Source organism: Dama dama, chromosome 24 (assembly GCF_033118175.1).
Source record: "Dama dama isolate Ldn47 chromosome 24, ASM3311817v1, whole genome shotgun sequence".
Classification (NCBI taxonomy): domain Eukaryota; kingdom Metazoa; phylum Chordata; class Mammalia; order Artiodactyla; family Cervidae; genus Dama; species Dama dama.
The window spans coordinates 39775836-39800413 of record NC_083704.1 but is presented as its reverse complement, the minus strand read 5'-3'; the positions used below and the strand labels follow the sequence as shown (position 1 = coordinate 39800413).

At 41.6% G+C, this 24578-nt stretch overlaps 1 protein-coding gene across 3 annotated transcripts in view; it reads left to right on the top strand.

Annotated features, from left to right (window-relative positions):
- The window catches only part of SLC25A26 (solute carrier family 25 member 26), a 149119-nt gene that overhangs the window by 108168 nt on the left and 16373 nt on the right, over positions 1-24578 (top strand). For all 3 annotated transcript variants that reach the window (XM_061128125.1, XM_061128124.1, XM_061128126.1), the window contains one exon: positions 2883-2927. In XM_061128125.1, coding sequence (XP_060984108.1) covers positions 2883-2927 — 45 coding nt within the window. The remainder of the gene's footprint in view (positions 1-2882; positions 2928-24578) is intronic.

The window sequence follows — 24578 nt, the reverse complement described above, 5'->3', positions numbered from 1 at the left end:
ATGGACAGAGAAGCCTGGTATGCTGCAGTTCATGGGGGTCACAGAATCAGACAGGACTTAGTGACTGAACAAAAACAATAATCCCACTAACTGTTAGTCCTCTTTGGCATTTTGTTACATATTATAAATTTTTTAAAATGGTGGTCCAGTGGTTTGGACTGAACACTTCCACTGCAGGGGGCCCAGGTTTGATCCCTGGTTAGGGAACTGAGATCCCGCAAGTGTGTGGTACAGCCAAAAAAAGAAGAAGAAAACTACAGTCAGTTTTTTTGAGTTTTGATAATTGAAAATACAGCACTCTAGTGTCAGAATGGATGGTGTCAGATGCTTTCATGGTTTGGTAACAGAAACTCAACTAAATTTATCTCCTGTTACGGTACTCTGATGTACAGGATGGGGTGCTGCTTAATTATGAAGATGACAGACTTCTCTGAGACTCTTAGGTTGTCAGCTTAAACTAGTTTAGTGACATAGGCTTTTTAATTTTTTTTTTTTTTCCTCATTGCCATTTCCTGCCTGAATGGAAGGCCCAGTTTCTTTCTGTGGACACTTGTCAAGCCTAGGGCCACTATTTCTTCAAGCAGAGGAAGAAGCTGATGCTAGACTCTTAATTTCTGATTAAATATAAATATTTTAGAAATAAGTTAGCACTCTTAATTCACGGGGAGGTAAATACTCATTAATCTCTTCAACATTGTGGTCTACACACACACCCACACACCCACACACACCCCTGTGCCTATTGTTACTGGTCAGAGTCCACATTTACTCTTCACTGACAGCTGACCTGGGTACAGAGCAGCAGTTCTGGGGCCATAGTCTGCTTGAGCAGAATCGTCTCTTTCTCGGGACCAGTGCACAGTGCGTGGAGATTATCTAGGCTAATGGGTAGGGTCCCCTGGAGTTCAGGTATTTTTATTTTAGGAAATATGAAGGTAGAGTCCTTTTTTCTAGAATTTTAGAAGATTTAGTTAAAAGCACATGGATTATACTGGGGGTGAATTTATATGCAGATAAATCCAGTTTAGGTGTCTTAGGTAGTCTAGTAGTCAGATTGTTTGGGCTTCTTACTTCTTAACTCTTTGTCTTTAGGCAAGTTAAACAGCTTCTCTGAAGCTCCATCCCTCATCTATAAAATGGGGATGGTAATGATACGTGTCTCACGGGGTTGTTGTGAAGATTCAGTGAAATAAGAACTATAAAGTGCTGATAGACACAGTTCCTGGCATGTGAAACGTGCTTGGTAACAATTCTAGCTTATCAATACACATCTGATTGTAAATCTTTTTTTTTTTTTTTCTTACTATGAGATTTTTTTTTTTTTAACAGCATAACTTGCCATTTCATTTTTTTTTTCTTTTTTTTTTTTTTCTTTACACGTATTCCCCATCCCGATCCCCGCTCCCACCTCCCTCTCCACCCGATTCCTCTGGGTCTTCCCAGTGCACCAGGCCCGAGCACTTGTCTCATGCATCCCACCTGGGCTGGTGATCTGTTTCACCATAGATAGTATACATGCTGTTCTTTAGAAATATCCCACCCTCACCTTCTCCCACAGAGTTCAAAAGTCTGTTCTGTATTTCTGTGTCTCTTTTTCTGTTTTGCATGTAGGGTTATCGTTACCATCTTTCTAAATTCCATATATATGTGTTAGTATGCTGTAATGTTCTTTATCTTTCTGGCTTACTTCACTCTGTATAATGGGCTCCAGTTTCATCCATCTCATTAGGACTGGTTCAAATGAATTCTTTTTTACAGCTGAGTAATATTCCATGGTGTATATGTACCACAGCTTCCTTATCCATTCATCTGCTGATGGGCAGTTAGGATGGCTGCTGTCCAAAAGTCTACAAGCAATAAATGCTGGAGAGGGTGTGGAGAAAAGGGAACCCTCTTACACTGTTGGTGGGAACGCAAACTAGTACAGCCGCTATGGAAAACAGTGTGGAGATTTCTTAAAAAACTGGACATAGAACTGCCATATGACCCAGCAATCCCACTTCTGGGCATACACACTGAGGAAACCAGATCTGAAAGAGACACGTGCACCCCAATGTTCATCGCAGCACTGTTTATGATTGTAAATCTTTAAGTGCATTGATTGTCTTCATGCTAGAGATGACTCTTGTCCCTGACGAAGCTTGAGACTAAATCAGGCTCTCAGGCCACCTCTGCTCCTGTCTGCTCAGAGCCCTCACTCATCCAGCACAGAGAAGCGTTGCTTCCTTCCCACGCTGGGCTCTGGCCCTGGATCCGTCTTCTCAGCTTCCCCCTGCAAGCGGCTCTGCCTGCCTCCTCTTCCCTCTCTCCTGCTCTGTCCCTCCACCCACCTGCCTCGCCCCTCTGTTTTTCTTCCTTCCGGCCTCCATCTCTTCTTTCCCCCTCCTCCTCTTTTCTTCTCTCCCCTCTCTTCTTCCCTGCCCTCCCCTTCCCTTCTCCACTCCTCCTCCTCTCCTGCCGCACCCCCGTTCTCTTTCCCCCTCCCAGTTTCTCTCTTCAACCCTGACACCTGGCCTGCAGACAGCTGAAACTCTATAAAGCAGAAAAATGTCACGTCCTTAAAGCTTTATTACTTGTGATGGAAAGCATTTATTTTCTCATTTTTTTCAGTTGCCAGACTCTTCATACTGCACTCCTATTTCAGTTTTAAGAGGGCATCACAGCATCATTTTATATCCCTTGTGCTTAAAAAGTCAGTAGATTCTACAAGCAGTTACTGTTTAATTCTTTACTTAAAAATTTGTTTAATGGTAATTTTTTTATGTACATAAAGTTAAAAATGAAATAATGTTTCTGAATAATAATTATAAGTTCATATGGTCATGCTAAGCAAACTGATCTTTCTGGCCTAATTTATTTGGTTTTCCTTTTTTTCTCTGCAGATTCCTTTCTCATTGGTCCAGTTTCCCTTGTGGGAGTCCTTAAAAGTAAGTTTCCTGATCTTCATATAAAATTGCTGTCTAATTATAATAAATACCCACTAGTTTCAGGATGGAATACTGGAATATAATATTGATTATTGATTTAAAAACTCAAAATCATTAGTTGGAAACATTTTGTGAGTGGAATTTACATGCCAGTAAACTTGTTTTGAACTTGTTTAGGTATCTGTGGTATATGGGGAAGAAGCATATGGTAGGCATAACTGAAATCCTGAGATGTTTAGGAAAAACTTTACTTTCCTGTGTGTTGTAGCGCTTTTTCTACCCAATTGAATTATATTTCAGTTCGCTGTGTGCGTGTAGAGGCTAAGGAATAACGGTGAGGGTAACTGGAAAAGGAAGGAGAGCCAGGCTGTGAATATTTATAGGCCTAGAAGGCCAGGACCTTCCCCCCACCCCCACATCTAGCGGTGGGCCAGAGCAGGAGCAGTGGGGGCCCTGGCTTCCTCAGGTCCCTTCCATCTTCCCTGCTCTCCAGGCTCAGGAACCCTCACTAAGCCTGAGCAGGAGCAGAGTGTAGGTAGTCAGCCGTGAGGAATGTCACGTATAGATTGAAAAAAAAAAAAAACCAACTAAATGAATGTGTGAAAGCCATTATTCAAAACACGAGGAGATGTTCTATTTGTTTTTCATCTTCTGGTGCAGTGATTTTGAAAGTTGTGGGCCATGCTGTGACTTGTGTGGTTGTTTGCCAGCATTTTAAAGATAACAATAAAAAAAGAAAATAATAGCATCTTATGAGGTAAGGTTGATAAGTCTTGTTTTGTCAAACTTCCGAATTGTGTGCACATATATGCACACATCTGTGCACTGGGTTGCAATGTGAAATGTATTTCTCACTGTGGGTAATGATCAAAAAAATTTGAAAGCCCTTGTGCAAATGAAAATGGTTTAGAATTGACCAAACTGTAAAATGGCAAAGTTCCTAGGTAGGCACTTGATACTACAAAAAATAAAGGAATAACTCATTATTGTATAGTATTAATAATCATGGCACGCTCAAAGAAAATGTCTTTGGAAGAGTAACAGTTATTTGGAGTCTGAAAAATAGTCTGTTAGGTTATACACTAAGGATTATCATTTTATTAAATGAGACAAAACGTTACTCATAAAAAATAAGCTCTTCAGTATTTAGTATTGAGAAATACTTCTTATAAGTGATCTGATTTTTAAGGAGTAATGCAGTTTGTTTAACACAGGTTTTGGGGTCTTTCATGGTTATTTAGTTTGTTTTTGCTTTTACTGTTTTCTGTGTGGCACACGGGGAAAATGAATTTCTCTGGCAGTGTTTCCAGGCGTGATGTAACAGCTGTCCAATGAGAAGGTCACATTACATAAGCATAACAGCTCTCTTTTTGTGTTTGTGACAAAAGAACAACGAAGCAACAGCTGTCCTGAAAACAAGACTCACTTTAGTGGTGTCTCAGTAACCAGCATTCACGTAGCTTCTGCACACTCGCTGACATCCCCAGGCCCGGTCTCTGCACAGGAATGTTTTGAGGCCCAAAGAGGGAAAAAGCATGGGGCTTATTTCTTTTCGGTTCTCAGGACATTTGTAGTATGGTAACTAGTTAAGAAATGTCTAGAATTTTTCAGAGTGATCATAGATGCCAGTGTTGGGCTTTAATGCTTTTCTTTGAGCCAGTGTTCAGATGCTAAGGTTTTTTTTTCAAGTCAAATGTATTAAGGTATAATCTTCATATAGGAAACCTCTGTAAGTGTACATTTTTATAGGTTTTGGCAAATAGTGAGTACCACCCTAAACATGATACAGAATATTTGTAGGTTTCTCTTTTCCAGAATCTCATATAAATAGAATCGCACACTGTGTAGTATTTTATGCCTGGCTTCTTTGATTTAATGCGATGCTTTTGAGGTTCATTTCTGTTCTGTCCCATACTTGTAGTTCGCTCCTTTTCGACACTGAGTGTAACTTGTGTGCATATACTATAGTTTGCTTAGCCAGTTTCTAGTTGATATACTCTTGAGTTGTTTTCAGTTTTTGATGATTTTGGATGAAGCTGCTATATATATTTGCATAAGGATATTTTTGTATGGACATATGTTTTTGTTTCTCTTGGTTTAGTACTGAGAAGTGTGATTGCTGGATCTTACGGAGAATATAAGTTATTAAGAAACCGTCACAGTGTTTTCCAAAGTAGCTGTCCCGTTTTCTAATAATGTATGAAAGTTCCTGTTGCTCTACATCCATGTCATTGCTTATTATTATTATTATTAAAGTTTAGCTTTTCTGATAGTTGTGTACTGGTATCTTTATGGCAGATTTTTTGTTTGTGTTTGTTTTTTATTTTTGCCACACCACTCTGCTTGCGGGCTCTTAGTTTCCTGACTAGGGATAGAATCCCTGCCCCCTGTAGTGGAAGTGCAGAGCACTACCCTCCGGGCTGGTGGGGAAGTCCTCATTGCAGTTCTTGTTTATTCAGGTTGGGCTGGGTGCGCGGACTTTGCTCTGCTTGCGGTGTGGTGTGCGGGGCTCCTCTTCGTTGGCGATGCAAAGGCCTTTCATCATGGTGTCTTCTCTTGTGGTGGAAGCAGAGGCTCTGGGTACACAAACTTCAGTTGTTGTGGCACACGGGCTTTGCTCCTTGGCATGTGTAATTGTCTCAGATCAGGGATTGAATCTGTGTCCCCTGTGTTGTTGGACGGATTCTTATCCACTGTACCACCAGGGAAGTTCCCTCATTGCAGTTTTGATTTGCATTTTTCTCAGGGCTAAATAATGTTGAGCATCTTCTCATATGATTTTTTTTTTAAACGTACATATAATGTGAAATCACAGTGCTTTGTAAAAGTAGGTGATTTTTGGCATTCTTTTATTTTTGTATTTATGATTTTTATCAAGTAAAACTTGCTTCTACAGCCATGGAGACACTGCATTATATGCAGTAGTTTCTTTCTGTTATGTTTAGGGAGAAATACTGCTCAGAAGGATTTTTCTCAGCAAGGACTTGGGCAGATTGTGTGCACATTATGCTGTAAAGTAGTGGGAATCTGGAGATAGGGTCTAGCCACTGTCGCCTTAAACTTATTCTGCCTGAAGTTGATGGAATCACCTTCTAAAATCACTTCCTCCTATCGCCTTGATTTCTGTTAATCGTACTGCTGTTCTCCTGACCCCTTAGTCTCAAATCCCAGATTAAATCTGATTCTCGGTTTCTATATCATTCACCAAGTTGTGTTGACTAAGACTTTTTGGAACTTGTGGTATCCTTTGTTTTTATCAGATTCTTACTAACTTGTGCCTGAACTAAGTTAACACTCTGATCTGTTCTACACACTGAATTTGTGTGATCTTCCTTAAACATCTTTTTGAAGTTTCCAGGAATGTGTAACTTTCTAAAACTCGAAAACATGAAGTTGTTGGCACTCAAGGATATCCACATTGTGTCCTTAATTGGTTTTTACAGCTCCCTTCCCCAATACTTCTTTTGTTTTGGTTCTTCCTCCCTTCCTTTCTTTCCTTCCAACCAGAATAGGCTCCTTACTGCCCTTTTTCTTTGGCTAATCTCTGAAATGCCTTTTCACAGATCATCTGCAAATACATCTTTTAAAGCCAGCTCAGTTTTTTTTTTCTCCTGCCTGAAGTCTTCCAACCCAGACCCTGAAGACATATCATACCGTACGTATGTCTAACATCTGTCTATATTGCTGACTGGTGTTTAATCGTGTGCTGTGTTGTGTATAAAACGTCCTAGAGGTGAGCCGTGGCGCGTTCTCACAGGGCCCCAACCCCTTTCACGGATAGAAAAGTGACCGATGCCACTAGTGTACATGTATTGCCTGCCTCCTATGAGCTCGATACTGTGCCCTTTCACAGCGGTTCAGAGCTGACTGGGGTGTGACTGATGCCCTTGAGGAGCTTGTAGTCCGTCAGAAAAGTGCACACTCACAGGTAGCGCCGTGGTCAGGTGTCTGTGATTGACACCCACCAAAGGCAGAGTGGGGGTCCGCCCTTCTGACTCCCTGAATCATATCACTGCACTACCTCGTTTCTCAGATTTTCTTTCTGTTTTTAATAGTACACGTACTTACAAAAACAATTTAGATGAGAGACTAAACAGCATAAAGATGGACTTCCCTGATGGTCCAGTGGTTAAGACTTCTCCTTCCAATACAAGGGATGCAGGTTTGATCTCTGGTCGGCGAGCTAAGATCCCACATGATCTGTTTTTTTTTGTGGCTGAGAAAACAGAACATAAATCAGAAGCAGTGCTGTACGAAATTTAATAAAGACTTAAAAAAAAAAAAACCATAAGGAGAAGGGGAAGTAAAGGGGCTCAATCATCGTATCTAGAATCCCCACACAAATAATTTTCCTTAAAGGTTTATGTTGACTTTGGAATTTTCTGGCAGCCCAACAGGAAGAGAAGTGTGTTAGATGACATGGTTCTATTACCCAGCAAATGACCAAAGCATGCTATTTTACCTTGTTTCTTGGCTTTGGATGCCATATCGGTGTGGATAACTTGCACATTGAGAGCTCTGTCATGGACCCCCTGCTCTGAGTTACAGCATCACATGACCAACGTCCTCGGTGACATCCTTATCTAGGTGTCTCAGGGGAAGCAGTTCAGAACACAACACGTGGTTTGTATTCCCCTTTCCCCCAGCCTGTTCCTTCCCAGATGTCCCCTCCTCAGTAAAATAGCACAAATGTCTGTTCCTTGCCAAAGTAGAAACCTAAGGATAACTCCATGGTTCTCTCCGTCATCATCCAGTCCATCGCCAACTTCACTGTTGGGACTTAAGCCTCTAACTCACCTCCTGTCTGAACTGTTGCATTGACCTCTCCGAGGGTCTCCCTGATGGTATTTGTGCTTTTCTAAAATATCCTCTCTTCACAACAGCCAGAATGATCTTTTACAGAAATAGATCTTAACACTCTCTGCTAAAAGCCTCCAGTGACAGCTCTTTGAAAGAAGAGTAAAATGCGGAGTTTCAGCTGTGGTTGACGGGCCCCACGTCATCTGGGCCCCCCTGCCTCACTGGCCTTGCCCCGCAGCGCCCGCCCGCTGCGCGTCCTGCCCGGCGGCCCCTCTGGCCTCCCTCTATTCTGTCTGGACTTGCCAGGCTGCTTCTTACCCGAGGGCCTTTAAGTTTGTAGTGCCGTCTGCCAGAAGTGTTCGTGATTCCTTCTACGCTTTGTTACTGGGCGCCTACTGTGTGCTGAGGGCTGGGGCCGTAGTGATCTGGAGGGTTGACAGAAATCCCTTCCCTCCTCATTCTGGCTCTTTCGCTAGGCTTTCTTGGTGTCCAAATCCTTCTCGTTTCCTAGGTCTTAGATCATGTCACCGCAGAGAGGCTTTCCTTCCCTGTCCACCCCTCTTTAAAGTAGGACTTTCCCCTCTTCCCGGCTCAGTCAACACAGCACCTGTTTATTTCCTTCCTGACATTTTAATGATTCATTTATAAGTTATGTTAAATTATGAGTTTATAGTTTATAAGTTTAATAGTTATGCACTTATTGTCACCTGAATTCTTGCAAGAAACACATTGTGTGTAGAACAGATGTTATATGCTGGGGTGGGCACTGTGCTAAGCAGTGTATTATATATTCCTTAGCCTCTTATTCATGTGACATACAGCTCAGGGAGACAGGGCTTGGTCATCCCCACTTACACAGAGAAACCAGGTCTCAGAGATTGTGTTTCATCTCCCAAATCAGGTCCTTGGTTTTCTGCCCAGCACCCTTTCACCATGTTAACATTGTTTCTATTCCTACAATTTTTAGTAGTTATTAATAGTCACAGTAGTTAGCATTTCTCATAGTTACAGTGTGCCCAGCACTGTGATAACCACTTTCCATGGATTGTTGTTCAGTCGCTCAGTTGTGTCTGATTCTTTGTGACCCCATGGACTGCATGCAGCATGCCAGGCTTTCCTGTCCTTCACCATCTCCCAGAGTTTGCTCAAACTCACGTCCATTGAATCGGTTATGCCATCCGAACCATCTCATCCTCTGTCAACCCCTTTTCCTCCTGCCTTCAATCTTTCCCAGCATCAGGGTCTTTTCTACTGAATGAGCTCTTTGCATCAGGTGGCCAAAGTATTGGAGCTTCAGCATCAGTCCTTCCAGTGAATAGTCATGGTTGATTTCCTTTAGGATTGACTTGTTTAACCTCCTTGCTGTCCAGGGGACTCTCAAGAGTCTTTTCTAGCACCATGATGAATTTTGACATATTTTTCTATCTATGAAACTTTATAATGAAAAAAATGAACATATTCATTGCCTTCTCAAAATTACTCATGTTTCTCTGAAACCTCTTTCCACTTTTATTCTTCCTCTGCCCCATGGGCAGCGAACACTGATCTTCTCTGTGTCACTAGAGATTAGTTTGCTTTTTCTAGAATTTTATAAAAATGGAATTGTATAGTATATAACTTTTGGCTCTGCCGCATGACTTGTGGGATTTGAAAGCATCAGTTCTTTGGTGTTCAGCTTTCCTTATGGTCCAACTCCCACATCCATACATGACTACTGGAAAAACTGTAGCTTTGACTATACGGACCTTTGTTGGCCAACTGATGTCTCTGCTTTTTAATATGCTGTCTAGGTTGGTCATAACTTTTCTTCCAAGGAGCAAGCGTCTTTTAATTTGATGGCTGCAGTCACTGTCCAAGAATGATTTTGGAGCCCAAGAAAATAAAGTCTGTCCCAGTTTCCATTGTTTCCCCATCTGTTTGCCATGAATTGATGGGACCAGATGCCATGATCTTTGTTTTTTAACTGCTGAGTTTTAAGCCAGCTTTTTTACTCTCCTCTTTCACCCTCATCAAGAGGCTCTTTAGTTCCTGTTCACTTTCTGCCGTTAGAGTAGAGACATCTGCGTATCTGACTATGCGTATCTGATTCCATGGATTATCTCTTATAAATCTTCATGGCAGTTCTGTGAGGTGGGTGCTGCTCTTGTGTGCTTAGTCTCTTGTGCTTAGTCACTCAGTTGTGTACGATTCTTTGCGACTAAATGTAGCCCCCGCCAGGCTCCTCTGTCCATGGGGATTCTCCAGGCAAGGATACTGGAGTGGGTTGCCATACCCTTCTCCAGGGTGAAAGGTTGTTGCTGAATGATGAAAAGACGCTGGGATTCTTGGCCTCTGGAGGAGAAGAATTCAATCTGGGGCCAGAGACGAGGCTTGATTGCTCAGAACTTTGAGTAATAAAGATTTATTAAAGTATAAAGGAGATAGAGAAAGCTTCTGACATAGACATCAGAAGAGGGCAGAAAGAGTACCCCCTTGCTAATGTTAGCAATGAAGTTACATACTCTCCAATTAGTTATTACAGTGAATCAAAAGAATGTCTGGAGGTTGTTAAGACCTCACTAGACCTATTCCCATAATTTACATTTTAAGATAACGGGATTAGCCAGAAGGTTTTTTCCAGAGAATGTCCTCAAGCAGGATACATTATTGTTATATTATCCTAAGGGATGTAGAGGGGAAAAAAAAGTTTGTCCTTTCTTCCTCCTTGAGAATTCCAGACGCCTCTCTCCTTGGGCACCCCTGGACTTCTTATCAACCTGCCTAGGAAATCTCTCTCTCAAGGGGATGTTCCCAGCCCAGGGATCAAACCCAGGTCTCCCACATTGCAGGCGTGCACCACCAGGGAAACCCAGGAATACTGGAGTGGGTAGCCCTATCCCTTCTCCAGGGGATCTTCCCAACCCAGGAATCGAACCAGGGTCTCCTGCATTGCAGGCGGATTCTTTACCGACTGAGCTACCAGGAAAGGCCTTTGTTTTGCAGATGTGGAAACTGAAGGAGAGTTAGAGTGCCTTGACCAAGGCCTCAGTAATACTCAGTGTTAAGGGGTACATCCGGGATTTGCACCGAGACCGTCTGACTCCAGAATTGGTGTCCTTTAACAATTTTTTAATTGGAATGTAGTTGCTTTACAAAGTTGTGTTAGTGTCTCCTGTATGGCAAAGTGAACCGGCGGTATGTTTACGTACGTCCCCTCCTTTCTGAATTTCCTTCCCGTTTCGGGCACCACAGAACGGTGAGTGACGTTCCCTGTACAGGTTCTCTCATTACTTACCTGTTTCGTACATGGTGGTGTATATAGTCATTCCCTTCTCTCAGTTCACCCCACCCCATCTCTCACCACTTGGTGTTCATACATTTTTTCTCTACATCTGTGTGTCTCTTACTGCTTTGCAGAAACTAGATCCTACCTGTGTGTGTTAATATATGATTTTTTGTCCATTTCTGACTTTACTGTGTGTGACTCTAGGTCCCTCTACATCTCCTCAAATGGCACAGTTTTGTTCCTTTTTATGGCCAAGTGATATTCCAAGTTGATGTTCTTAATCATTTTACACATAATTTTGCACATAGTGCATGATGTCTTTAATAATGTTGTAGCTGTTTCATAGGTTCAAAAGTTGAGGTTGTATTATTAAATCAGCTTATTTCAGGTGTTTCTAGAAATTGTGTTGATTGTTTGACTTGATGATATAAATATGGCTCATCAAGTCAACCATATTTCTTATACCAGTACCACCACCCACAGCATTCCTGGTTATGCTGTTCTTGGGCGAGGGTTTAACAGTGTTCATTCAGGAAAGACTCAGGTCTCAGAGACTGACATGGGCTGGGGGGGGCACAGATGGTTTATGGGGATGAGTGGAGCCAGACCACATGTTTCCACACGCTTGTGTTTTAACTCTGCATTTTGGAGGAAGAAACTTTGTCTTCTGATCATTTATGTTTATATTCTTTGTAGTTATGTCTTTTACACAGCAGGTGTTCACAGCTAATTTACTAATTGTTTGGAGGTTAGCATTCTTTTTCAGGCTCAGTGCAAAGTTGGATAGCTGTATACACGAACTGTTTTATTTATAATTAGTTTGTCTTAGAAGTACAACCAGAGCTATAATGTACAGATGTACTCTTACTGAACCTTAGGCAAATAGTACATGGATTGTGAAAGGATATGATAAAATTTCCTGTAAGAATGTCAGATTTGTTTTTGTGTCTGAATATATAAAGGCAGTGTAGAGGATTGTTAACAATGCTATCAGGTCTAAGTAGTTGTGCTTCTAGCCACAAGGTGTTATGAAGTTGCAACACAGAAACTAGAAGAAACTGCAAGCTTTAACTCACATGCAACATTTGAAGCAAACTGAAAATAAACTCAGTTTGTTTATGTGAGATTTTCACATTATGCTGCTGATTTTCTAAGATGAAATCATAGCTTTGCAGTAGAAATCAGGGGACATTGAATTATCATTTCTGTTATACTACAGTGTATAAAATAGTACATTTTATGTCTTTTAAATAGACAGTACTTTATAAAAACCATATTTTTATTCAGATTTACAGGTAATAACTTGTTTATTGTTGTTGATTCTTATTTTAACAATAGTCAAATGTGTGTTATCACCCCACCCTCAGGATTCTTCCATTCCTTTGGTAATGTGAACGAGATGACAGTAATGTAAAGGGTGCTCACGCTCAGGCTCTCCACTGCCCGCATTTCACACTGTTGTTCAGCCACCCAGTTGTGTCCGACTCTGTGTGACTCCACGGACTGCAGCACACCAGGCTTCCTTGTCCTTCACTGTCTCCTGGAGCTTGCTCAGCCTCATGTCCATTGAGTCGGTGATGCCATCCAACCGTCTCATCCTCTGTTGTCCTCTTCTCCTCCTGCCCTCAGTTTCGTGAGGCTGGACAGTCTAGTGTCTGCACAGACAGTTTGATCAGAACGTAGATTCCTGTGAAGGCTGAGAAGGGAATGATAACAGTAAAAAGATGCTGTATGATTTTACCACACCAAACTTGTTCCCTAAATTGAATCAGCATGCTAATGTGGAAAGAAACACTTGAAAATAAGAGCAAAGTATCTTGTGTCTAGATCACCAACAAAGTCAGAGTTGCCGATTAGGATTTTTAGCAAAATTGAACCCATGTCCCCTGTGCTGCCAGGTAGATTCTTAACCACTGGGCCACCAGTGAAGTCCCTATATAATAGCTAATCACCTATGGTATGGAGGGCACTTGAGTGAAAATAATCATCTGTCTTCAGTGTGTTATAAAATTCCGGTGCTAGACGGGCAGCACTGAGACCCGCAGAGATAATTGTGTAGGTTTTTTTTTTGTTGTTGTTGTTGTCTTAAAGTAATCATCATCAATTATTGCGATGTTGATTCATGTGGAACTGAGTAGGCGATTACAGCACATTCCTACTGTTGTATCGAAAACGTCGTGGCATACAGTTTTGTAATGTTGCACTGTTGGAAGCCACATGACTGCTTCTGAATATAGCAACTGAAAAAGTCTCACATTTAGGTTTCCCCACACTGAAGCCAAAATGGCCTATTTTCAATTTGTTGTTCATTCATAAGACAACTGTACGCATTTGGATGGGTCTTTTAAAGTGACAGAGTCTCCTCTTCATGCTATACTTTAAGAAAATTATTTATTTTTTTAATTGGAGGATAATTACTTTTCAGTGTTGTGTTTCTGCTACATAACAAAATGAATCAGCTCTGTGTGTACATAAATCCCTTCCTCTTGTGTTTACTTCCTGACCCCCACCCCCCAGTCCACCCCTCTGGATCATCACAGAGCACCAGGCTGAGCTCCGTGTGATACACAACAGCTTCCCACTAGCCATCTGTTTCACACACTCACAGGCTCCATTTATCTGGAAATGGGTACACTGGCAAGTTGTTCTCCTCAGGAGCACCAAAAAATATGTATAATAAGGAGTCAGTCACTTGTTCTCATTAATATGCTGAAGCTCTCTCATCTGACTGCCAGTTCTCAGGAGAAAGACCTCTTTACCTCTTCTCAGTACGTCCCAGCCTCTCCTTTCCACCTTGTGCCCACAGGTCCATTCTCTATGTCTGCATCTCTATTTCTGCCCTGCAGATATGTTCATTGGTACCGTTTTTCTGGATTCCATATATATGTTTGTTAATTTACAGTATTTTTTTTCTCTGCCTGACTTGCTTCACTCTGTGTGACAGACTCTAGGTCTATCCACATCACTGCAAATGACTCAACTTTGTTTGTTTTTTTGGCTGAATAACATTCCATTTTATATATGTACTTGTTGTTTAGCCACTCAGTGATGTCCAACTCTTTGTGACCCCATGGACTGCAGCATGCTTCCCTGTCCTTTACCATCTCCTGGAGCTTACTTAAACTCATGTCCATTGAGTCAGTGATGCCATTCAACCATCTCATCCTCTCTCGTCCCCTTCTTCTCCTGCCATCTGTCTTTCCCAGCATCAGGGTCTTTTCCAATGAGTTGATTCTTCCTATCGTCAGGTGGCCAAAGTATTGGAGCTTCAGCTTCAGTCCTTCCAATGAATATTTGGGGTTGATTTCCTTTACAGTTGACTGGTTCGATCTCCTTGCAGTCTAAGGGACTTTCAAGAGTCTTCTCTAGAATCGCAGTTCGAAAGCATCAATTTTTTGGCGCTCAGCCTTCTTTATGGTCCAACTCTCACATCCACACATGACTACTGGAAAAACCATAGCTTTGACTGGATGGACCTTTGTTGGCAAAGTAATGTCTCTGCTTTTTAATATGGTGTCTAGTTTGGTCATAACTTTTCTTCCAAGGAGTAAGCGTCTTTTAATTTCATGGCTGCGATCACCATCTGCAGTGATTTTGGAGCCCAGGAAAATAGGATCTGTCCCAGTTTCCATTGTTTCCCCATCTATTTGCCATGAAGTGGTGGGACCAGATGCCATGATCTTTGTTTTTTGAATGTTGAGTTTTAAGCCAGCTTTTTCACTCTCCTCTTTCACCTTCATCAAGAGGCTCTTCAGTTCCTCTTTGCTTTCTCCCATAAGGGTGGTGTCATCTACATATTTGACGTTATTGATATTTTTCCTGGGAATCTTGATACCAGCTCGTGCTTCATCCAGCTCGGCATTCTGCATGATGCACTTTGCATAAGTTAAATAAACAGGGTGACAATATAAAGCCTTGATGTACTCCTTTCCCAAGTTGGAACCAGCCCATTGTTTCATGTCTGGTTCTAACTGTAGCTTGTTAACCTGCATACAGGTTTCACAGGAGACACGTAAGGTGTTCTGGTATTCCCATCTCTTTAAGAATTTTCCACAGTTTGTTGTGATCCACACAGTCAAAGGCTTTAGCATAGTCAATGAAGCAGAAGTGGATGTATCTCTGAAATTCTTTTGCTTTTTCTGTGATCCAGTGAATGTTGGCAATTTGATCTGTGGTTCTTCTGCCTTTTCTAAATCCAGCTTGAACATCTGGAAGTTCTTGGTTCACATGCTGTTGAAGCCTAGCTTGGAGGGTTTTGAGCATGACCTTGCTAGCGTGTGAGATAGTGCAATTGTGCAGTAGTTTGAACATTGTTTGCCATTTCCCTTCTTTGGGATTGGAATGAAAACTGATCTTTTCCAGTCCTGTGGCCACTGCTGAGTTTCCCAAATTTGCTGACATATTGAGTGCAGCACTTTAACAGCATCATCTTTTGGAATTTGAAATAGCTCAACTGGAATTCTATCACCTCCACTAGCTTTGTTTGTAATGATGCTTCCTAAGGCCCACTTGACTTCAGACTCCAGGATGTCTGGCTCTAGGTGAGTGATCTCACCATTGTTATCTGGATCATGAAGATCTTTTTTGTATAGTTTTTCTGTGTATTCTTGCCACCTCTTCTTGATATCTTCTGCTTCTGTTTCTGTTAAATTGTTAGCTCACAGTGTACGTTGTCAGATTCTTGATCTCCGAAGAAGATTTAGCTTCGGGGCCAGGGACCAGACTTGATCACTGAAGAACTTTTGTGCAGCAGAGTTTTATTAAAGTATGAAAAGGGGCAGAGAAAGCTTCTGACACAGATATCAGAAGGGTGACGGAGAGCACCCCACTTGCTAGTCTAAGCAAGGGAGCTATATACTTTTTAAATTGGTTATTACAATAAATCAAAAGAATGTCTCAGGGTTGTAAAGATCTTACTAGACCCGCTTCCATAATATACATTTTAAGATAACAGGATTAGTCAGAAGGTTTTTAGGAAGGAGAAACTGCCCTCAAGCAGGATACATTATTGTTATATAGTCTTTAACAAGGACTGTAGAAAAAAACATTCGTCCTTTCCTCCTCCTTGAGAATTCCAGACCCCTATCTCCTCCTTGAGAGCCCCAGACCCCTTTCTCCTCCTCGGGGACCCTGGATTCCTTATCAACCTGCCTAGGAATTGACTCACAATATGTACTACATCTGATATATGGCCTACATCTTCTTTATCCCTTCATCTGTTGGTGTACATTTAGATTGCTTCATGTCCTGGCTATTGTAAATAGTGCTGCAGTGAACTTTGGGGTTCATGTGCCTTTTTGAATTATGGTTTTCTCAGGGCATATTCCCATAGTCGGATTGCTGGGTCACATGGTAGTGTTATTCGTTGTTTCTAGAGGAATCTCCATCCTATTCGCCACAGTGGCTGTATCAGTTGACATTGCCACGAACACTGCAAGAGGGATCTCTTTTCTCCACATTGTCTCTGGCATTTATTGTTGTAGATTTTGATGATGGCCATTCTGACCTCTGTGAGGTGATAACCTTACTGTAGTTTTGTTTTCCATGTCTCTAATAATGTGCATCTGAACAGAAGTCACTTGGCCCAGGCTTGGATGTCCAGTTGTTTCCTGGTGTGGAGCCTGCTGTTTGCTCTCTGTCCTGTGAATGAACGCTGGGGCTTATTGCTGTAACCCTGGTGGGAGTGCGTGTGGGGAAGCCTTGAAATTACTTCATGCTGTTCTTCCTCTGATGGGCCTCGAACTATGAGTGAAGAATGACTTGGAAAATTAGAGCAACTTGATTGTGTTTGTAGTGCCACCACTAACTGTTTAGAATTCCTCATGATATATTGAATACTGTTGATAATAGAAATATCATTAATTGAAAAAACAGGCTTGCTGTTTAAAAATTGCACACCTAAAAAAAATAAAATAAATAAAAATTGCACACCATTAAGCATTGTGAATGGTGAAATTCAGTTAAGGTCTGTGTCTTACTATTGTACCTATTTTCATTTCCCAGTTTTATAAGTATACTTGGGTTATGTAAGATGTCAACATTAGGGTAGGCTGGGTGAAGGGTACATAGAACCTCTACTATTTTTGTAAATTTTCTGTAAGTCTAAAATTACGTCAAAATGAGATTTTCTAAATAAGCTACTAGAAATAGTTTCCAGTCATCATATGTTAATTAGAAGCTTTACTCAAGACAAACCGCAGAAGTGAGATTAAGAACATTTCTGACTGCCATTCTCATTACTTGCAATGTTTCGTTAACATGAGATGTAAACAAATGAGCATGGATTCATCTGAAAGTTTCATTCATTATTTGAAAAGAAAATGGAAACAGGAGTTTCAATTTTGATAAATAAGCAAACACCAAGTAAAGTATGGCTGCTTGATTTTTAAAAAGTATTATTTAGGTTTATTTTTAGGTTCCCAAGCTTTGTCACCTCATTTGAGACACCAGCACTGTGGTTTACATATCTTGGCCCCTCTCTGCGCCTTTACAGGAGTCAACATTAGACCTCAGTGGCAATGGAAATGCTTACTTAATGGCAATTAAAAATTTTGGTGTTGAGGTTTTAAAAAAAATTCTCTATTACAAACCGACATTATTTAACTGAATTTTATTGACATCAAACTATACTAACTTGCATATTGTAGCTTCTCTAGGAGGTGAGCTGTGTATCAAGGGAGCTTACAAATGTTGTTTATATTACTGTTCTGTCTACAAGACACATGGCTTTGAGGGAACCATAACAACCAGGTTTAGCTCCCCCACTTTCTGTCTGACCTCAGGCAAGTTACTTGGCGTTGGTTTGCACCGCCCCACACCTGTGTTTATGGATAATACACACCTTTCAGAATTCAGTGAGAAATGTGAAATCTTTGCATAGTTTCTAGGTACTCAGGAAGTGGCCAGTAATACTGTCACTCACAGTCGTTCGTACTGTTGGCTGACACTACACTTTTATTCCATTTCCCACTACTCTTTAAAGTATTCAAAGTCTGTAAACAATAATGCTACACTTCCTGTGAGTAATCCTCCCTGTCCTTTCAGTCCGTTTTTTTTGCTTATGACCCTCTAGTTCCTCCATAACAAATAAGTAATTTCAAAATGCTTTAATAATACATTTTACCAGCCAGATTCTTGTCATTATTCTTGTAGCTTAATGAATTTAAAGTTGCTCTCAGATGAATAATTTGTAAACAACACTTACCTTTTTTGGGTAGCGATTGATTTCTTTACTCATTTCTGGCTGTGCTGGGTCTTCGTTACTGCACAGGCTTTTCTCTAGTTGCAGCAAGTAGGGGCCACTCTCAAGTTGGGATGCATGGACTTCTCATTGTGGTGACTTCTCTTGTTGCGACTCCTGGGCTGTAGAGCACAGGCTTAATAGTTGTGATGCATGGGCTTAGTTGCTCCACGGCATGTGGGATCTCCCCGGACCAGGGATTGAGTCTGCGTCTCCTGCATTGGCAGGTGGGTTCTTTACCACTAAGTCAGCAGGGAAGCCGCATGCGCTTTTCTCTTTAGCTTAGTGTCAGTATTCTTTTTCTGAAGTTTTATATTCAGGCAGTTCTTTATTTTAAAAAATCACACATATTTAAAAATTTTTTTTCAAAATTTTTTTTATTATGGTAAAATTCACATAATGGAAAACATACTATATTAACCTTGTTTAGCTGTACAGTTCAGTGGCACTGAAGTACATTAACATTGTTGTACAACTCTCACCATCCATCTCCTGGATTTTTTATCTTCCTAACCTGAAGCTGTCCCATTAATTACTAACTCCCATTCCCCACCCCCACCCCCCACACCCCTACCCCCAGCATTTATGAGTGTACTTCATGGCTATGAATTTGACTGTTCTAGGTACCTCATGTAAGTGGAATCAAGCAGTGTTTGTACCTAATGTATAGATGGGGAAACAGTGGAAACAGTGTCAGACTTTATTTTTTTGGGCTCCAAAATCATTGCAGATGGTGATCGCAGCCATGAAATTAAAAGACGCTTGCTCCTTGGAAGGGAAGTTATGACAAACCTAGACAGCATATTAAAAAGCAGAGACATTACTTTGCCAACAAAGGTCCGTCTAGTCAAGGCTATGGTTTTTCCAGTGGTCATGTATGGATGTGAGAGTTGGACTATAAAGAAAGCTGAGCACAGAAGAATTGATGATTTTGAACTGTGGTGTTGGAGAAGACTCTTGAGAGTCCCTTGGACTGCAAGGAGATCCAACCAGTCCATCCTGAAGGAGCTCAGTCCTGGGTGTTCATTGGAAGGACTGATGCTGAAGCTGAAACTCCAATACTTTGGCCACCTCATGAGAAGAGTTGACTCACTGGAAAAGACCCTGATGCTGGGAGGGATTGGGGGCAGGAGGAGAAGGGGACGACAGAGGATGAGATGGCTGGATGGCATCACCAAGTCGATGGACATGAGTCTGAGTAAACTCCGGGAGTTGGTGATGGACAGGGAGGCCTGGCGTGCTGCGAGTCATGGGGTTGCAAAGAGTCGGACACGACTGAGCAACGGAACTGAACTGAACGTATATTGGGGGCTTCCCTGGTGACTTGGTGGTAGAGAATCTGCCTACCAATGTAGAGATGTGGGTTTGATCCCTGGGCTGGGAAGATCCCCTGGAGAAGGGAACAGTAGCCCACTCCAGTATTCTTGCCTGGGAAATCCCATAGACAGAGGAGCCTGGTGAGCTACAGTCCATGGGGTTGCAGAAGAGTCTGACTAGTGACTAAACAACATCAAAATGAGTTCTGGAATCCTTTTTTAAGTTTAACTCAGTGTGTGTCCTACAAACAGGTTGTACCTTCTCCCCCTGCGCCCGTGCCGCACGGCAGGCCTCACGGATCTGCTTCATGCGTCCTTGTGTACACAGTCCGTCCTGCTCTCCCAGGCCATCCTGCCCCCGCACCCCCATGATGTCCACACGTCTGTGTCTACTCTGCTTTGCAAATAGGTGCATCAATACCATTTTTCTAGATTCCACATAGAAACATTAATATATGATATTTGTTTTTCTCTTCCCGACTTCACTCTGTATGACAGACTCTAGGTCCATTCATATCTCTGCAAATGATACAGTTTTGTTCCTTTTTATAGCTGAAATATGTTCCATTGTATGTGTTTATCTTTATCCATCTTTACCCATTCCTCTGGTGAATGACATCTAGGTTGTTTGCATGTCCTGGCTGTTGTGAATAGTGCTGCACTGAACACTGGGGTGTGTGTGTATCTTTCAGAACTACGATTTTCTCTGGATATCTGCCCAGGAGTGGAATTGCTGGGTCACATGGTAGTTCTGTGTTTAGTTTTTTAAGGAACCATTTTACTGTTCTCCACAGTGTCTGTATCAATTTGCATCCCTATCAACAGTGTAAGAGTGTTCCCTTTTCTTCACACCCTCTCTAGCATTTAGGGGTTTGTAGATATTTTGATGATCTCTATTCTGATTGGTGAGAGGTACCTCGTAGTTTTGATTTGCATTTCTCTAATAACTAGTGATGTTGAGCATCTTTTCATGTGCCTCTTGGCCATTTGTATGTTCTCTTGCAGAAAAGTCTGTTTAGATCTTCTCCCCATTGTCTGATCAGCTTGTCTGTTTTTTTGATGTTGAGCTGCATGAGAAAATTCATATTCTTTAAAGCACATTATTTTGGACATTGACGTAGTTTGTTCATTCACTTGGTTATTCTGATATCATTCTGGTAAAAGTTATCATCTGTATATAGAACTGTGAAATGTCTTATAGATACCTTTGTTTGCTTTCAAGACACCTCTAACCTATAGATACAAGTTGGAGCATTTATAAACTGTCACTATTTAAACTTTGGCAAGGTGCTTAACTTCTCTGAGCCTCAGCGTCCTTGTTGGTGAAATGATTAAGTGGCAAATACTTTGGAAGATTGTGGTTAGGATTGTATGAGTTACTGTATGTACAGTGTTTGGTGCCTGGAGCGTAGTGAGTTCCGTGTGAGTGTAGTTACTGGGGTTCCTGTTACAGTGCTCTGTGTTTGCCATGGGAGTTTTTCACTTGAATCTTAATCTTTTGGTTCTAGAGATTTTTTTTGTTTGTTTATTTATTAGTATCTTTTTCTAATAAAAAATTCTTTTTATGTTTCTAGGCTAAGTTATTCTGGCCAGGTGATAGTGGAAAGTTATGCTTATCTTTGGAGATTCTATTTTTAAATTGTGTCTTCAGCCTTTTGGGTCTATTTTGACCCAGTGGTTCCCCCCCACCCCCCACCCTTGGCAACCAATTTTTTTTTCTTCCCTAGATTATAGCTGGCACTTCTGTGAAGCCTTCTTCCTCTTATAACCTCTTCTGTCCTCATTGTACCCCTATCAAATATTAGACCTGGGGACTGCTATTTCTTTTCCCCCTGACTTTACACTGCCTGAAACCTAGTAGGTATTGAGTAAATGCTCAATTTATGAATTATATAGTGTCTCTGGATTTTCTTCTCCTGTATGACACGTAATACACGTCTTATTATTTGTTCTTTATTACTAGTTATAAGGCCTTCCCGGGTGGCTCAGTGGTAAATAGCCCACCTGCCAATGCAGGAGATGCAAGAGACACAGGTTCAATCCCTGGGTCAGGAAGGTCTGCTGGAGGAGGAAATGGCACCCAACACCAGTATGCTTGCCTGGGAAATCTGATGGACAGAGGAGCCATGTGGCTGCAGTCCACGGGGTCGCAGAGTCAGACACGACTGCACCTGAGCACATGCTCACTACTTACAAACTCAGCATTATTTGTAGTATTTTACGTCTGTTGGGAGTAAACTTTGACTCTGTGGAATCCTTGCAGGTTCCAGCAGAAACTGAAGATGACTTTCAGTCATTTCCAAAATGACCATTGATATTTTATGTTTTGTATCCATTTCCTGAAAACTCAGCAAAGTAAAGAATAGTGTTCAATTTGGCATTAGCCTGATAAAATAAACATTTTGCCACCTATTTAAAGTAAAAAGTTGTGACTTCCCTGGCTATCCAGTAATTGAGATCCTGCTTTCCAAACAGGGGGCATTGGTTTTGATCCCTGGCTGACAAACTAAGGTTCTGTGTGCCTTGGAGTGTGGCCAGAAATTGAAAAAAGATAAACAGATAGAAAGTTGCTGTTCTCCTGATTTGGTTCTTATGCTGTCTCCAGTACTTGTAAGAGCTCTGGAGAAAATAACATTTTTTACAAAAGCAGACAGATATACTTGGAAACATTTGAACATTTACAGAAAAATACCAGAAATTCTGCTTAATGGCAAGACTCTCTTTAGAAAGCTGTTTTTGATTAAACTTTCTTTTTTTAGTTAATCTACTTCCACAAGTAAGGTTACAAAAATCTATTTGATTAGCTTTACTCAGTCCAGTGATTTCAATAAAGATACTTTCCAAGTAAACAATCTCATTAGTTAGGTGGAAGGAAATGTTGGAGCTGGACACCACACATTATTGTACATTTGATGTCTGACTGAAGAAGCGTTGTTAAAGCTAACAGAGACATGCATGCCTTGGTTTGTTTACATGGTGGCTTTTCCATTTCTGTAGCAGCTTTCTCAGCCTTCCAAGTATATTTTCAGTGGAGAATTATTGAGAGTAGGAAAGTAGTACTAAGTTAGCTGTTCTTTCGGTTGTGCGTGTATGTGTATATATTTAGAGGATAACGGCTGTACAGTGCTGCGTTCCTTTCTGACGTACAGTGAGGTGAATTAGCTGTCGGGCCACCACGCCGCCCCTCGGTCATCACACGGCACCAAGTTGAGTTCCCTGTGCCACGCAGCCGTTTCCCACTAGCTGCCTGGCTCACACGTGGTAGAGTGTATGTCCATGCTGCTCTTTCAGTTCGTCCCAGCCCTGCTCTCTCCCTGACCCGTGTCTGCGTGTCCATCCGCGGTATCTGCGTCTGTATTCCTGCCCTGCAGATACGTTCACCTGTACCATTGTTCTAAATTTCCTGTATATTCAATAATATGTGATACTTGTTTTTCTCTTACTTCACTCTGTATGAAAGATGCTGGGTCCATTCATATCACTACAAATGACCCAGTTTCACTCCTTTTTATATTGTTGTTCTTCAGTCGCTCAGTCGTGTCTGGCTCTTAGCGACCCCATGGACTGCAGCACGCCAGGCTTCCCTGTCCTTCGCCAACTCCTGGAGCATGCTCAAACTCATGTCCATTGAGTTGATGTCATCCAGCCATCTCATGCTCTGTCGTCCCCTTCTCCTCCTGCCTTCATTCTTTACCAGCATCAGAGTCTTTTCCAGTGAGTCGGCTCTTTTCATCAGGTGGCCAAAAATATTAGGCTTCAGCTTCAGCATCAGTCCTTCCAATGAATATTCAGGTTTGATTTCCTTAAGAATTGACTCGTTTGATCTCCTTGCTGTGCAGGGGTCTTCTTCAGACTACAGTTCGAAGGCTTCCATTCTTTGGCCACTTGGGCATTCCATTCTTTTGGCATTTTTATTGTCCAGTTCTCACATCCATACATGACTACTGGAAAAGGCATAGTTTTGACGCTATGGACCTTTGTCAGCAAAGTAATGTCTCTGCTTTTTAATATGCTGTCTAGGATTGTCATAGCTCTTCTTCCAAGGAGCAAGCGTGTTTTAATTTCATGGCTGCAGTCATCGTCCACAGTGATTTTGGAGCCCAAGAAAATGAAGTCTCTGTTTCCATTGTTTCCCCATCTATTTGCCATGAACTGATGGGATCAGATGTCATGATCTTTGTTTTTTGAATGTTGAGTTTTAAGCCAGATTTTTCACTCTCCTCTTCCACCCTCATCAAGAGGCTCTTTAGTTCCTCTTCGTTTTCTGCCATTAGGGTGATTTCATTTTCCTCTCTGAGGTTATTGTTATTTCTCCCAGGAATCTTGATTCCAGCTTGTGCTTCATCCATCCCGGCATTTCGCATGATGCACTCTGCAGATAAGTTCAATCAGCAGGGTGACATATACAGCCTGATGTACTCCTTCCCCAATTTGAAAGCAGTCTGTTGTTCCATGTTCAGTTCTGTTACTTTTTGACCTGCATACCGATTTCTTGGGTGGCAGGTCAGGTGGTCTGGTATTCCCATCTCTTGAAGAATTTTCAGTTTATTGTGATGTCTGCAGTCAAAGGCTTTAGCATAGTCCAACGTAGATGTTCTGGAATTCTCTGTCTTTTTCTGTGACCAACAGATGTTGGCAGTTTGATCTGTGGATCCTCTACCTTTTCTAAATCCAGTTTGTACATCTGGAAGTTCTTCATTCACATACTGTTGAAGCCTAGCTTGAAGGATTTTGAGCATTACTTTGCTAGCATGTGAAATGAGTGCAATTGTGTGGTAGTTTGAACATTCTTTGGCATTGTACTTCTCTGGAATTGGAATGAAAACTGACCTTTTCCAGTCCTATGGCCACTGCTGAGTTTTCCAAATTTGCTGGCATATTGCATGCAGCACTTCTGCAGCATCATCTTTTAGGATTTGAAATAGCTCAAACTGGAATTCCATCACCTCCACTAGCTTTGTTCCTAGTGATGCTTCCTAAGGCCCACTTGACTTCGCACTTCAGGATGTCTGGCTCTAGGTGAGTGATCA